The sequence below is a fragment of the Rhinolophus sinicus genome, linkage group LG03 (assembly GCF_036562045.2).
Source record: "Rhinolophus sinicus isolate RSC01 linkage group LG03, ASM3656204v1, whole genome shotgun sequence".
NCBI lineage: Eukaryota > Metazoa > Chordata > Mammalia > Chiroptera > Rhinolophidae > Rhinolophus > Rhinolophus sinicus.
In genome coordinates, this window is record NC_133753.1 from 59,290,848 (window position 1) to 59,307,025 (window position 16,178).

Genomic DNA, 16,178 nt, shown 5'->3' on the forward strand with positions numbered 1-16,178 from the left:
ATCATTGAAAATTGAAGGACAGATAAAGAGCTTTCCGGACAAGATAAAGCTAAAGAAGTTTGTCAGCACCAAACCAGAATTACAAGGAATGTTAGAGAGACTTCTTTAAAATGGAAAAGAATATATATCAAAATTATAAAATAGCAATAGCTACATATCTATCAATAATTACTTTCAATATAAATGTATTAAATGCTCCACTCAAAAGATTTAAGAGGGCTGAATGGATAAGAAAACAAAATCTATACATATGCAGCCTAAAAGAGACTCACTTCAGATTGAAAGACACACACATATGGAAAGAAAAGGGATGGGAAAAGTCATTTCATAGAAATGGAAATGATAAAAACAAAAAAAATGCTGGGGTAGCAATACATACACCAGAAAAAATAGATTTTAAAACAAAGGCTATTAACAAGAGACAAAGAAAGACCCAGTAACCCCATTTCTGGGTATTTATCTGAAGGAATTCAAAATGCTACTTTGAGGGGACGTGTGCTTCCATATGTTGATTGCAGCATTATTTACAATGGTCAAGATGTGGAGGCAGCCTGGTGTCAATAGAAGAATGGATAAAGAGGAGGTGGTACATACATACAATGGAATATTGATCAGCGATGGAAAGTAATGGGTTCTTGCCATCTGCATCAGCATGGATAGACCTGCTGGTCTTGTGCTGGAGGGCATTGTGCTGAGTGGAGTGTCAGAGAAAGACAGACACAATGTGATTTCACTTATATGTGCAATCTAAAGAACAAAATAAACAAAACAGAAACAAACTCATACAGAAAACATTTTGATGACTGCCACATGGGAGGGGGGCTGGGGGTGTGAGTGAAAAAAGGGGAAGGGATTAAGTAGTACAAGTTGGTTGCTACAAAGTAGTTATGAGGATGTAGGGTATAGTATAAGGGACATAGTTAGTAATATTGTAATAACTATGTATGGTGTCAGATGCGTACTAGATTTGTGGGGGCGATAAATGGGAATGAATTGCGGGGAGCAGGCTGAAAAAGGTGAAGGCATTAAGAAGTACAAATCGAAAGCTACAAAACAGTCGTGGGGATGTAAAGTAAAGCATAGGGAATATAGTCAATAATACGGTTTAACAACTGTGTATGGTGTCATATGGGTACTAGATCTGTCAGGGTGGTCACTTCTTAAATTATATAAATCTCTAACCACTAGGCTGTATACCTGAAATTAGTATAAAGTAATATGAATGTCAACTGTAATTGAAAATTTAAACAATGGGGGTGGAAGGTGAAGGGGAATAAGAGGTCCAAATTTCCAGGTATAAAACAAACAAGTCATGGGGATGTAATGTACAGCATAGGGAATATAGTCCATAATATTGTAACATAGTACATTGTCAGATGGTTGTTGGACTTACCATAGTGATCACTTCTTTAGGGTATATAAATGTTGAATAACTGTGGTATACCCCTGAAAGTAATATAATGTTGTATGTTAATTGTATTTTTAATAAAAATATTTTTTTAAAAATGTCTGTTAAACGAGGTGTGTGGACAAGTGAGCCACTGGTATTTTTGCCTGAAGCGTCCGACTGTTGATGCAGCACAGTTTTCATCTGGTTTTCTGAATCGTTTCTCCATGTTTCAGGGACTCTGCCCATCAATAGTAGCCTTCCAAGAAGAGAAGGGTGGTGTAACCGTGACTGGGTAGCAAATATTCCAGATAAGAGTATTTTGGTAGATTTTAAAAGTAACTCTCACTGGTATTGACTCAAAAATATTTGAAAATATATGTTATAAACCTCTTCAACATCAAGAGGCAAGATATAATGATTTATATATTTTATTTTGACTTTACATGCGGTGTTAAAAACCCAAAGTACATATTTACACATCCACAATACAAGTTTACAAGATATCTATACATGTTAAAGTACTCTATAAAACAGTATAGAGCCACTTCACTTTAGGGTTACTTTTTATGCTGTACCATTAAAAAAGATACAATCTGTGTTTACCTTTGCACAAATGGATAAAGCGTTTAAAAATTAAATTAACAGGATAGAGACTAGATTTTGTGTTAGAAATTTCAACATAAATACTGATAGAACTCACATTACAAACTACAAGGCAGCACAATGTTACAAAATGTTATCGGGGAATCACACAGAGTTACTGTTCTGTTTTCCGTACACAGGATTAATATTGGTAAAGATGAATTCAAATACATTTGTCAATGGTGGACTGAGTAGTGTTTATTGTTGGTTGGTTTAATTGATTATTAATCTGTAATATTTTAGTTGCGAAGCTGAAGTGTTTCAAGAACAGAAGTTCAAGCTTTTGAACTTCTAGAGATCTCAGGGAATCATGTTCTATATAAAACAATATTCTCAAAGGAAAAGAATAATTGTATCAGTATTCTACATTCTGTATAAATATGCTCCGGTCTTCGGCCACCCATCCTCCCCCCAATAACGTATGTCATCAACATTATCACAAGAAATCAGTTGAACTTATTTGTCTAAGTCAGGAGCATTCGTCTGCCTTGATACTTTAGGGTCAATAAACCATGGTGTGGTGTGTAGCATATTAACTGAAACAGTCATTGGGATTGCACATCAATAACTGTTAAGTGGCTTCTGCAAAGCTACAAATAAATGACTATATGGTTTTCGCAGGTATCACATTACCTGGGAAACCTCATTTGACTTCACATTATCACTGTTTCATCCTTAAGAAAGCAGGAGTGGAATGTTTGTCATGGCAAAGGACGTAATGCTATTTGGGTGGATTGTTTTACAGTTAATTGTTCTAGGTTGTTTTTATGATTTTTTTTTAAAAAGTCTTTTCAGGTGCTGGTTGAAAAACATTTACAACTGGCACTCAGTAAATGATGTGCTATACTGAAAACACTTGACATATTTTAGTACTTCTATCATTCTCATGAATAAGGCACAAAATGCACAGATTCAGGTAAACTCACATGGAATATTTACAGTATATTGTCATTACCTGCATGACTTAGCAGAAAATTCTCACAGAACACAACATAGACAACATGATTGCACCACTGTTAAGTTTTCATAGACTGTTTCTGTTAAGCCAATTACAATTACTTTCACATTTCTTTCTTTTGTCTTCTGTTCGTTGTTTTTTTTTTTTTCTTTTTTTTAGTCTTGGGGGTAGGAGTTAAAAGAAGAAAAATTCTCCTATATGAGGGAAGCTAAACACAATAAAAATAAAACCTTATTAGTGTGTCCAAGGTTAAATAGAGTGAGTGACTCAGGCTCGGATTCACAGTGGACAGGTAAATTTTACTACTGAATACTGGCGGATAAATCAAGGATACCTCTTAACATCTCTATCTCCTTAAGCTGGCAAGACTGTAATAGAAGTTTCAATGAATAGCAGCACAAAATTACTTAGAACTCCTATATTCTGGCATTGGGTATCATGGAAGTCAATCATTTTGACAGTCAAATCAGCTTCAATTTGATTCCTTTCTCAAAGCTGAACCCAATGGACTGCTGTGAGAAGTAGCTATTGTCTCTTGTTCAGTCATGCTCAATGTAAACAACTCCATAGCACAAAAAGATGCAACGGGCACCTAAACAAATCCTAGTGGGTAGAGACCACGTGAGCATACACACGCATACACGCACACACACACACACAAAACAGTTCATTGGTGGCATGAAAAAAAAAATGCCACACATGAAAAAAATGCTACAGTTTTGGGTCAAAGACTGAATTTTTAGCAAATTGTTTGGTAATCTACAAGTTCGTTTCTTTGTGACATTACCATTGTTTTTGACATTTGTGCAAGAGGCAAGGTGAATGCATACATATTAAAATGTTCACATTTAATGGGAAGACCACACATAATGGCAGTCTAAGTTGAACCCATTTTCAAGTATTTGCTCACAGTTCTTCTGAGTACTGTATCAGCTCTTAACATGGGTAAGGTAGCCCCTCGGAGCTACACATCTCTTTAGCTTCAAACAAAAGAAATGGAATGGCCAGCACCTTCCTTTGTTTTCAGGCAAGTGCACAGAAGCCTTGCTGCAGTAGCTACATGTGGCAAGTTCTGGGGTTGCCAAAGTTAGAAAGAGTTTCTTTGGCCACTTGTTTCTCTTAAAATACAAGTGAGTCGCTCGCCTTAAGGTACCCTTACATCATCCTCTCGACAATATGGACAGGATAAAGCCACACGGGGAATAGCACACTTGAGGCCTAGTAAGTATATTTGTTCAGTGGTCTGACAGATGTGGTTTGAGGAACAAACGAAGGCTTTGGTGGCACATCAGGTTTTAAGGATGGTGTCCTCTTTAGCCCCGTCCTAGGAAGGGTGCCATTACTGGTATAGCTGCTCTGTCTGGAGAGGGAAGGCTGCAGATGAACACTCACTGGTGTTCCCTGAATATAGTCCACCTTCGCCCCGGTTGGGGTGGGCATGTACCCTCCACGGTTCATGCTAGGCTGTCTAGATAACAAAACACCACTTGGTGAGTTTAAGTTTTTAGGCATAGCAGATATAGAGTGCCTCTGGGAGGAATTTTTGTGATAACCCCTTTGTCTTTCCAGAGAAGTCATTGGGACTCCAGGAGTGGTAGGCACATCCACTCGCTTGGTTGGGCTATTCCTGGGGAGAGTTGAAGGAGGAGAGTAGAGTGATGCCTCCCGGTTAGGGACCTTGGGTGGAACTTCAGACATAGGTCCCACAGGATCCAGCATTAGGGTCTGGTGGGCCATTTGGATGTCTCCCATGATGGCTTTGGGGTTACTATTCGGGTCATTTAGATGTTTCAGGAGGTCATTGAGGGTATTTCTGGAATCCACAGAACGCCGGTGATCTCTTTTACTGGATGACTTTGTAAGAGGGTGGTCAATGTGTTGAAGCTTCTTTTCAGCTTTGTGAGCATTGGAATTGGAGAAAGATGTGTTATAGTCATGGGTAGCATTAGGAAGAACAATGGCACTGGGGATATGCCCATGACTTAATGGGGAATGGGATGGAGGACTAGAAGGAAAATACTGGGGGGTTTCTTTCCTGGAAGCCCCATGGCCATGGGCCTTCTCTGAGTGGCTCTTCATGGCCTGTAGGGTCTTCTGGTGAAGCACAGGTGTAGACTCGGGCGTGGGGAGAGCAGCCAGCTCGGGAGGTTGGCCTCGATGGTCCATTACCATGGATTTCGTATCTCCACTGGGTGGTAGCTCTTTCCGACTGGTCAGCAGGTTACTATACAATTTGGGAGAATCAATATTCTGCTGATATTCCTTGACCGGGCTGTCAAAGAGACCATTCAGTTTGGCAAAACTTCCACTGGAGTCTGTGCACGACTGGGCAGATTCTGCATCTTTATGGATCTTTCTGTTTTTCCGAACAAACATGTCACGATAGCAGTATACTGCCACACCTGCAATGAATGCACCCAAAACAAAAGCAGCAAAGACACAGGTGATGAGGACATTCATGTGGACCATCTGGTTGGACTCTCCAGACTGGACTTCCCATCGTACACCTGCAACAGACACAGGGAAAGAATCTGAGTGAGGCGCCCTTTAAAATAATATTAGCCAGCAAATGGCTTCCATTGAGCTGTCATGACTGTCACATGGTCCATATGTTTAGCTTGGAGGGTCAGGTAGACTCTAAAATTCCATACATAAATATATATATACTTCCTTTAATCATAATAGGATCCCCAAATATCTCTGACTGCTGCAAATGCCAGGATAACTCTAATCTCCCATTGATCTACATTTCTCTTTTTCCCCTAATCCCTCTTAAATAGTTGTTATACAACATGAGAAATTTTAGAGTTTCTACCTAAAAATTAGAATTAGAAAATGTGTATTTTCTAAATGGCCAGTTTTAAATGAATGAAATGTTTTGTCTCATGATTTTCTCCTAATTCATAAACAGGATTTAAGGGCAGCTGCTGGGATTAGGGAAATTTATGAATTGGCATAAACATATATTATGCTAAAATAATTATACTAATACAATTATGCTATCTTCACTGGAATATAAACACATAATTTGTTCACAAACTAAAAACATCTGCTTGGTCATTGTTAGCTACAAATATAGACTTTCATGTTTGCTTTGATTTTTTTTTTGTTTTTTCATTCCATTTTGGGGTGAAGCACTCTTGAATTGCTTGATATGAAAGAAATCCAGACAGTCTAAGGAAATATACTACGTATTAGTTAAGTAATATCATTCAAATATTTTGAGGTATTTAAGAAATATTTAAGTTAGACTAGAAGAAGAAGAGTGAATTAGTTTGCAATTATTGGGATTTTTGAATGCAACCACAGACATCTAACAGTCAACCAAAGAAATGTTAGTTTACGAGGTATCCAAGTCTGTTACATGCTATAAACAGCTATCCCAGAATAAGGTAAGTCAGGGTGATTTTGAAGATTCTTTTGCTTTAGGTTAGTACTAAGGTCTTTGAACATTAGTTGTTTTTAATCAATGTCCAGGGTTATGAAATTCAGTGGCATTTTGAAAGACAAAGAAAGAAAAGTAGAAATGGTATTACTGAAGAAAACAAAGCAAAAAGAATGATTATAAAATTGTTTACAGTGAAAATACAGAAAACCAAAATCAACAGACGTAAATCATAAATGACAATGCACTGTCATAAAAACTGATTGGAAACCTGATCCCATAGTTTAGTAAGCACTAAAGAATACATATATTTTTTTTTTTCTGGAGTAATATGTTTAGTTTAATAAGCCTACCCCACAACTATGTTATAACTGCTTCTATTATGGGCTGAAAAGGATAGTTATGGGTAAGCACTCAGTTATGTTTTATTGTATATGGTATTCAAGCAACTTAGTACCACACAGATCCTTTTCATGTTGCATTTTGAACTGCAGCTAAACACAAGGCTGGAAAAGGCTCATAGGCAAAGCATTTTGTATCTGGAGATTTGCAATCAATGAGTTTTGTTTTTGATGTCGCTGGGGTGACCCTTGAAATTCTCTGATATCTAGAAGTCTCCAGCTTCTTCAGACAGAAACCAACATGAATGAGATTGTCTGAGTGGCTGTTTCACCACCCTTTTCTTTAACAGCTTTCCAGCTCTTTCATCTTTTAAGGAATGCACTGCAATATAACCACAGAAAACTGAAGTGACTGCGGCCAGTGGAGGGGGCAGGAACAGTAGCAACTCCGTTCTGGTTCCTCTCTGGAAAGCCCTAGGTCCACACGCTTCTTGCAGATATTAGGAATCAGGTTTCCATTCAGTGAGAGATGAATTCCCTGGTGAGGCCTTACCCTTTGGGATACCTGATAAAGGATCAGTAAAATCAGAAGTGATTGGGTCATCTTGAACTACAAATTTCCGGGAGCTCGTCAGTTTAGGTCTCCACGTATCAATCACTTTAGGTGTAATTTCTGGGATACTTGCTATTGTGGTAACAGAAGATGAAGATACCTCCATGTCTGTGGTGGCAAACAGATTTTTATTAACATGGGTAGTGCCAGCAGATTTTCCTGACTGGTCTGTTGCATTTTTAAGTACAGTTTAAATAAATTTTATGAGCAAGCCTGTTCTAGGAGTTCATAAAAACACATCTGCAAGACTACACCACATCCCTTTCTTGCAAGGGAAAAATAAAAATTAAAAATTAACAATTAACAATAATGCTCTATTAAGCAGATTTCAAATTTAAAGACACTCAAAACACTCTTACAGAAGCCCTTGGTGTGACAATGACACTCATCGAAAAGGTGATACAAATCCCAAAGGTTAATTGCTATTTTTTCATCATTTTGTGAGACAACATCATTTCATTTCTCTTTGTATATATTTTTCAAAACACTTTCATAGATGGTTGGAGACTATATATCCTTCAGTGGGGAACCTCAGTGTAGCTTCATCAGAAAACACCTGGGTAAGTCCTTGTAAACACTTGATTTTGGATCTGATAAACCAGCTCTGCCTAAGATGTTGTCCTGCTTTACCACGACCCCCTTCCATCTGTAGATTATTCACTGCACTGAGGGCTCACCGTCCATGGCAAAGCACTGAAACAGGGATGAACCTTGCCCGTGCCTCCCAAAATGCCTGGGGAGTTTCTTCCAAAGAGTTAGCAGCAATTCATGCAAAAGAAATGGCATTTACAAGCTGAATTAGGATGTTCTGATACATAAAATCTGCCATCCCTTTCTCCCTCCGCCCTCCTTCCCGAGGAATGAAACTGCTGGTGAGTTTTCGAAGCAGCAATAGGATCGGGAGTAACTTCACTTCTTAGCATGTCTATTACTGATTTCCACCAAGTACATTCTCCCTCAGAATGCAAGCATATGACTTTAGGATAAAACTCCAGAGACCCCAGTTCAGACTGGTACAATGGTCACAGATGAAGATTCCGAAACAGATACAGACGGAGGGGCGTGGAGAGCCCACTGAACACCTTAATACATCAGAAACCAGCTTCATTCAACGGGAGTCTTTTCCACACCACCAAGACCACAACATTCAAAGTATCCTGGGATTACCACAAACCATTCAAAAAAGATCTCTACAATTTATAAATACACATTTTTGGGGAAATGTGTATTTGTATACTAGGTCTTAGGAAAGGTTGAGGAGAGAGGGGGAAAATAATGAAATTCTGCCATCCATTAAATATAGATGGCCAGAGGGAACATTCACAATGCACAGGGGTGGGAGAGAAGAAAGCTTGGGTGGACGTGCGTGCAGCTGGAATGCAGTCTATGTTAATCCATTTGATTTTTCTTAGAAGATGTGCCTTGGCCAATGACAGGCTATTAACATGCTACACAGGAGTGAAGTGTTGAGTGAGAAAAAGTCTTTCGGTACCATCAGTGGAATTATGAGTCAAAGCACAAAAATGAAGGGCTGCCAAACTGCGCAAAAGGAGGGGAAAGGAGCTGAAAATGCTGAACTTGAAGGAAAGAAAAGGTTGTTAATTCAAAAAAATTAAAAAAAACTAACCAGATGTTGGACCGCCAAATATTTTGTAATCTGGTGTAGTTGAAGTAGGCAAAATTTCTAAAAGAATTAAAGGAACAAGTAATCAGTAAAAAAGTAACCAAAAGAAAGCAAAAATTTATGAATTCCAATTAACTAAAAAAGTCAAAAGAAAAGACTATAAACTAAAAGATTAACCTACTGGTTAGACTACTTTTCTCTAGATTTCCTACAAAATTGTAAATGGTGAAGGACCAAAAAAAAAAAAAAAAAAAAAGTAAGACTCTTCTTTAACATTTGCCCATGACCAAACAGCTCAGCTTTTGCGAAGTTTAAGTTAAATGCTAGGTGGTATGTGTCCTGAATCATTAAAAGACTGATTGTAAAATAATGTTCACGTGCAAATGTGGTCAAAAAGAAGTGCCGGAAGGGCAAGGAAGATTCGGTCTTACCATGGCAGTCCCCTAGGTGGGCCGTGTTGCCGTATTCCGTGTCTTGTTCATATCCTTCAGCGCTGTGGTTATGGAAAGCAAAGAAGTCTTCAGTTAACAGTCTTCATAGGAACACAAGTGACAACCAGAGCAGAACCAAGAATACAGACCGATTAGTAAGAATGGCCAGAGAGAAAAAAATAGACATTTCAACATAGCTTGCTAAAACGAGTATTTCTGTTAAACATTTGGTGACTGGATTGTTGAAGAGAACAGAAGAGAATTGCTTTTTCTCTCCATCCATTTTAGGTATTATACTGTCTACAATCTCACTTCCCTTCTCACAGCTCCAGATTTTCCTTTTTTTTTTCCAACTTGTCCCATACCAAAAAGAAAAGAAAAAGAAAGAAAGAGAAAGAGAGGGAGGGAGGGAGGGAGGGAGGGAGGGAGGGAGGGAGAGAGAGAGAAAAGAAAGAAAGGAAGGAAGGAAGGAAGGAAGGAAGGAAGGAAGGAAGGAAGGAAGGAAGGAAGGGAAGGAAGGAAGGAAGAAAGAAAAAATAAGAGAAAAAAAGAAAAGTAGTAGTGTTATTGGAACTTTTCTAAACTTTCTAGCTTTAGAGACCCTGGAGAAGGTAGAAGCAGATGTGGAGAAGATCTTGGTTAATGTGACAAGATATACTTACAGCATCCCTGGGGTGACTCGACCACAGGCTCCTTGGCTTAACCAGCCACAGTACGGGTCCCGAGAAGCAATACAAGACCTGAACAAAACCAAACAGAACATAACTTGGATTTTCTTGTCATCAAATGTCTTGATGCTGCAAGACCCAGATTAAGAACAGAAACATCAGCTTACTTTTTACATGATCCATAACGCTCACAGCGACTGAGGGGCATGCGAATAACGCAGCTAGAGAACGCCACATATAAAGTGTGATGATCTTTATCCAACTGTAATGAGATGACCTTTCTGTCCTCCTCATTCTCAGCATTACACCTACATTGTGGAATACATTTTGAAGCAACATGTTTAGTAAGTCAAAAGGTATGTGAACTATACAAGGCAAGTGGGGTTTGGTTTTTGCAATTACTGAGAGCTGGGGAGGTGTCTTAAGGAATATTATCGGTAGCAAACCAGGCAAGTACATAATTTGGGGAGTAATAATTATGTGATTCATCTTCTACTTCTCTGCATGGTTGGTTAAATTTCAGGCTCGACAAAGGGTTTTTTACGATTGCTTTCCCATTCTGATGATCGAAGGGAATTATATTTGTGCAGACCATGTTAGACTCTAGGGGAAAAAAAGAAAATGTTTTAATGAATTTAAATCTTCCTGTGCTGGATGTTACTGGATATCTCCTTAGTCGCCTTTGCTCCATTTTTCTCACCTATTTCTTGTTTGTTTTAATGGTCCAAATAATTTTTTATATCAGTGGTTTGAAGAATTGTTTTCAGTATGTATGTGTGTATGCTTGCAACAAACTATCTGCCGTATGTAGCATCCTGAAATTTATCTGCAAGGTAAGAGGGGTGATACTAAAATGCTCTCATCTTCTACAGGTGAAAAACAAGGGCTGAATTATTTTTAAACACATCAACCTCCCACCCTTCAAGCCCCAGTGGACTCAGGAAAACAGCAAACCCAGGATTCATTTCAGTGGGGAAAAAAAAAAAAAAAAACCCACCAAAATACTAATATGCCAAACCACTGCTAATTTAGAGGGCTGAAAGGAAATGACTAGAAGAAATAAATGCCGGAAATTTTTGAGCAGTGCTGTAGAGCATTCTCGTAAAATATACCTACTTCGCATGGTTGTATGCTTCAATCTCTTCCAGTAATACGCTGTCATTCAAAGAGAAAGAACTGGTCTTTGCCAAAACTTTAAGTACCACACCAGCTTCCGAGCCAACAAAGATGACTGTGTAGTTCTGGTAGGGTCCAGCAGAATGGTCGACAGCAATGGCTGTCAGTCTGTACCTGCCAGAGGAGATGAGCCAAGTCAGAGGGGGAGGCCAACAGGAAGAGAAGGTAAGGGATGGAAGTGGGCTGCCATTGCCAGACAGTCTTACCTGATCCGAGTCTTTGTGAACCAGGGTTCGTCGGCAATGGGTGGGACGGCAGAGTCCATCAGGGGGTGGGATTTGATGAATGACAGGGTTTCATCCGGGAAATCAATGGAGGTTTTATAAGCTTCAGCAAGGCCATGCTTCGCACAACAGCCAGGCCTGAAAGGAAAACAGTGTGTTTTTTCCCACCTCATAAACTGTATCTAAGGCATAAGTGTTCATTCTGAAAGAAGAGGTCAAGAGAGAAGGAGAGTGAGCAAAACCCAAGGAGTGATGCTATTTCCAGTAAGTTCTCTGCATTCGCACTCACAGGGTCGTGTTTACTGACTTCCTGTCTGCGGTGCTACACAGGGGCCGCTTCCCGCCGTGGGAGTGTGGCCCAGTTGTTCTCTGAGGATGGATGCTTCCAGTGGCCAGAGGCTTTGGTTAAAGACAAAAACCCTTTTTGTTTTTTTTCCTCACCTTGGTTTTGGTACTTTGTCTTCGGGGACTGCTGTCCAAACAGAATCTGGAGTTTTCTGTTCTTTAAACCGTCCTTTGAATACTTTCTCAATGTCATCCATGCTAAATGCACAGACTGCAGAACCAGGAATGCTGAAAAGGGGGAAAACCATTAGAAAATCATCAGGTGACAATGGCCTATTGGTAGGTCCCACAGACAAGGACAGAACGTCTTTTGAGGTGTCAAGGATGTGTTCTCACCTGTTCAGCTGTGTGGTGAACACCCCGACCACCGTGGGGATGCCACTGATTTGTATTATGTCCGTAATGGACTGCAGGACATCAAAGTAGAAAAAGGAATCTCCGGGGACAGAGCAGTTAAGCCGAGCTTTCAGAAATGAAGTCCAATGTTTCTCCAGGACCCGCTGGGAGCCACCCATGTCGTTTTTACAGATGCGGGCCACACGGGAATAGACAGCCTGCCCAAGGGACAAAGTAGCGCAACAGGGTTACGAGCATGATAGGGGAATAGAAACCAAAAGCTGCTATTTGGGGCGGGGGCGCACGGGGAGTGGGGCAGACAAAAACTGCTAAAGATATATCTGGTTCAACAGAATCTAGCAGGCTTCTCTCTAGGGATCTGTAGACTGAGAATGTAAACTACATTTACTTGTAAGAAAAACGGGCCATTTTCCTGTTCTGCCAAACAAGCTCCCCAAGAAGTGAGTGATTGAACTGCCTGGCTGAATGAGAACCATCCCCACACTTTGTCTTTCACTTTGCTTCTCATACTGTGAATGAAATGTGCCATCTTAAACCTGGCATAGAATGGGTGGCAATACTTTAAACATATGGGCTTTTACTAAAGCGCTCAAAATTAAACCAGGGCCTCTACTTGCCATCCTGCCTCTTGATACAGAGAAACAATAAACTATCAGTGGATTGCTAAAGAGTTAAGGAAGCATCCATAGCTCAAGGGTGCCTGCAGAACACTCTGTAGTGAAAGAAAAAGCGAAACCTCAAGGCCTCAGGCTGCTGTTCCCACTCAGGCCATTGCTCAGGTGTTTCCCAGCAATTATTGTCAGGATAAGCTACTCACCTCTCTGCACTTGGCCCTAAAGGCATTGAGTTGTGGAAAACATGCAAAGGCCATATCTCTACCAAAGCGGGCTCAATTCCATGCAGTTCAAGTCCATAATACAAGTCAAGTGCATATACTTGCCTTGCCTAAATTATTATGTTCTACAGCAATTTCTCGAAAGAAGAAATAGACATAGTTTCCGTATTCTATGGCATGAAGAAAGTGTGGCTCTGAAAGAAAAATTGAAAACAAACTGGTTCCTAAAGGATAATTCAATTAGCATAAGACCCTGAATGCTAGGCATGACTGCTAGATGTCGCATAGCTACATTCAAGCCAATGAGAACTTCCACACATCAACGATTCTGAGGAGTCCTGATATGGGTGAGTAGAAGCTCCAGGGAACCCAGAGTCTTTAATGTCAGCTAATGGGCTGTAAAAAGCTTCAGGGAACTGAACTAGAGCAAAGGTCTTTGTTTCAACAGATTTATTCATTAACCTATTTAACTAGGGAAGAAAACCTCTTACGTTGAGAATAAAAAAAAAAAAAAAATTTTTGATTTCTAGACTCCGAAGAACAAAATGACTGCAGATATGAACTAATTGATTCTCACTTTTAACTTTCTAGGATTAGGTAGATGGAAGTGGGCAAGGAGTATTATTATATGCATTTAGAGTTAGGGAAACTGTCACACAGAAATGGGACCTGTTTTATTTGAGGTCCCCTAAGATAAAATCCTGGATGAATCCACTTTCTTGCTACGGCTACTGGTCTCTTCATTTCTCATCAATGCCCCTAATTCATCCCCAAAGCAGCTTATACTTGTTCTAAATAAACAGTATAGTCATGCACTGAACCTCCTGAGACCCAGGGCTCCTGTTCCCATTTAGCCATCCACTACCCTTGCTCTACAAATACCTTTTATCCACTTGGAATCATATTTTATTGTACGAAGGGCAGATCCATCGCCCATGCTTCGATAAATAACAGCATCACTGGCCAAAAAGTCAGCCACTGTGGCAGAATACAGCTTCCCATCTGAAACCGAAGTTATAATTTGAGTAAAATAACCATAATTATCCTGTAGCGCGTTACCCTATGTAGAGTGTACCCTTTGGAGGGCTTTCATGTGTCATCTCTCTAAATAAAATAAAGCTAAATCTGACGCTCATTATCAAACTATGACAGGTTGGCGCAAAATATTACCTAATTTTACGGATGAGGAATCTAAGCATCAAAAAGTTAAGCAACATATTCATGGCTTAGTTAACAATAGAAGTAAGTGTCAGAGTGTTATATTGTAGTATGTTCACTTTTATTTCCTCATTTTTGGAAAATTTTTCATAGCTTTTAGACTTTGAAACACCTATATCAAGGTAGCTACCCTAGTTATAAGCGTTTTTACTTCCTTTAAGTTCTTTTGTACCTTCAATGTCATTAATCATTTATAGTCATTACACTAAAAGATCTTACCAGCAAAAAGGGCAACATTGGTTTGTCTGGCATCAAATGGGCATCTTGCCAGGCCACTAATTTCTTCCCCATCATACTCTAAGGTATTCAACTACAAAAGAAAAATAAATAGCTGGTGTCACATCTGTTCAATGTACCTGTCGGAAGGCAATACTGTTTTATTTGTACTAAAATTCTATTTGACGAATTCTGCCTTTATTCTTCTACAGCATTAGAGATGAAACCACTTACTAGGTTACAGCATAAAGGATTCAACTCTAATATCATACCAGTGAAGGAAGAAAAGTTGATGAAAAAAAGCACATCATATAAAATATACTTACCCGATAGTATCTACACATGGGATTAAACGCATTGGTACCACATACAAAAACCATCTCATCGTTTCTTGGAACAAATACTTTAATAAAGTTGTGGCATTCATCCTAAAGAAAGTAATAAGTACATTACTATTAGGCATTCCACATGCTGACACTGTGCGATCAAGTCCACAGAAAGGACAACTCTAGCAGGCACTTACTTGTCTGTTTTACTTACTTTATGTTTGCCTTTCATAGCACAGTTTTCTCGATCCTGTTGTCTTGACCGCCATGTCAGTTTCTGCATTAATCAAACAAAACCAAAGTTCAATTTTTAATTGTGAAAATTTTTGGAGGTGAGGGTGACATTACCCACATTCTGACTGAATGCAAGTAAATTTGCGAACTACACTAGCTTACCTTGCTCGGTATTACTTCTGTTTTGGGGATTTCATTTAAGCTCACTGTATAAACTTGATCCCTGTTGGAAACAAGGCAGTAAGTCATATGATGTGGATGCATAAAAATGTTAAGCTGCTTCTTATTTTATTTTTACAGATCTGCTTTTATTGTGTTTTGGAGATCATTTGGATTTTCTCTGTCTCCAACAAAGTCAACAAAGGGTGCTTTTTCATTAGCGAGAAGCTTTTATATAGCACTGTGGTTAGGGAGCAAAGAAAGCTCTTCTCTTCAGGCGCGGGTCAAACTGCTACTTGTATTAGCATAGACATACTTCTAATATTTGCTCAAATAATTCCAAGTTAAAAAAGAATAAAGGAAGATTTTTATTTTTTCCATGCTGCTTTAGGAATAAAGAATGGTGTATGATTTCTTGATGGCAGTAATAAAATAGCACCGCTGAAGGCTTTAGCTTTGTATTTTGTTCTTGGTATACAACACTGACGCTTCTCTGTGAATATTTTTGGCTACTTGCAATTTTTGATCACAATCACATATTAGTTTTTCATGAACTAGACACATTAATGCAAGCACCATGAGAGAAAAGAATTTTAATCTAATAAACCAATGAGAGGAAAATTACCTGCCAGCAATATAAAGTGTGTCTCGAATTTTCAACATCAGCTGAAAGTCCAGCCTGTGCTGCGATTCATTGCCTGAAGGGCGTCCTCTAAAAACCGGATATTGCCTTGAATCTGCAAGTAAACATGGGCTAAACCATCAGTCAGGATTATGGAGCTGAAGAATCAATATACAGCATTGATTAGCTGTATATACTAGTTGTAGAAGGGTTTTAACTAAATTCTTCAGTTCGAGTCTTGAATATAAATGAATAAAAGACAGTGAAATTCAGCAAATGGCCTTTTTCTTTTAACTGAAAACATATAACCTATATATGGGCTGCTTTAGAAAAGCATCCAACAAAGCTGTCACATTTTCTCTGAACACCAGAACATTATTATGGATAAATTAATATGGAAAACAACATATTTAA

At 39.0% G+C, this 16,178-nt stretch overlaps 1 protein-coding gene across 20 annotated transcripts in view; it reads right to left on the minus strand.

The window, feature by feature from the left end:
• Positions 1-1,802: 1,802 nt before the first annotated feature.
• The window catches only part of SEMA6D (semaphorin 6D), a 560,420-nt gene continuing 546,044 nt past the window's right edge, over positions 1,803-16,178 (minus strand). For 6 of the 20 annotated variants that reach the window (XM_074327776.1, XM_019730702.2, XM_019730703.2 and 3 more), the window contains 17 exons: positions 15,768-15,879; positions 15,146-15,206; positions 14,964-15,026; positions 14,750-14,851; positions 14,427-14,517; positions 13,872-13,991; positions 13,095-13,183; positions 12,134-12,351; positions 11,894-12,025; positions 11,435-11,590; positions 11,169-11,342; positions 10,220-10,360; positions 10,047-10,124; positions 9,385-9,485; positions 8,957-9,013; positions 7,270-7,437; positions 1,803-5,497 (listed from right to left, as the gene is read on the minus strand). In XM_074327776.1, the coding sequence (XP_074183877.1) occupies positions 4,209-5,497; positions 7,270-7,437; positions 8,957-9,013; positions 9,385-9,485; positions 10,047-10,124; positions 10,220-10,360; positions 11,169-11,342; positions 11,435-11,590; positions 11,894-12,025; positions 12,134-12,351; positions 13,095-13,183; positions 13,872-13,991; positions 14,427-14,517; positions 14,750-14,851; positions 14,964-15,026; positions 15,146-15,206; positions 15,768-15,879 (3,152 nt within the window). In that variant the 3' untranslated portion in view covers positions 1,803-4,208. The remainder of the gene's footprint in view (positions 5,498-7,269; positions 7,438-8,956; positions 9,014-9,384; positions 9,486-10,046; positions 10,125-10,219; positions 10,361-11,168; positions 11,343-11,434; positions 11,591-11,893; positions 12,026-12,133; positions 12,352-13,094; positions 13,184-13,871; positions 13,992-14,426; positions 14,518-14,749; positions 14,852-14,963; positions 15,027-15,145; positions 15,207-15,767; positions 15,880-16,178) is intronic. The other 14 variants (XM_074327787.1, XM_074327788.1, XM_019730710.2 and 11 more) reach the window with 9 other exon arrangements.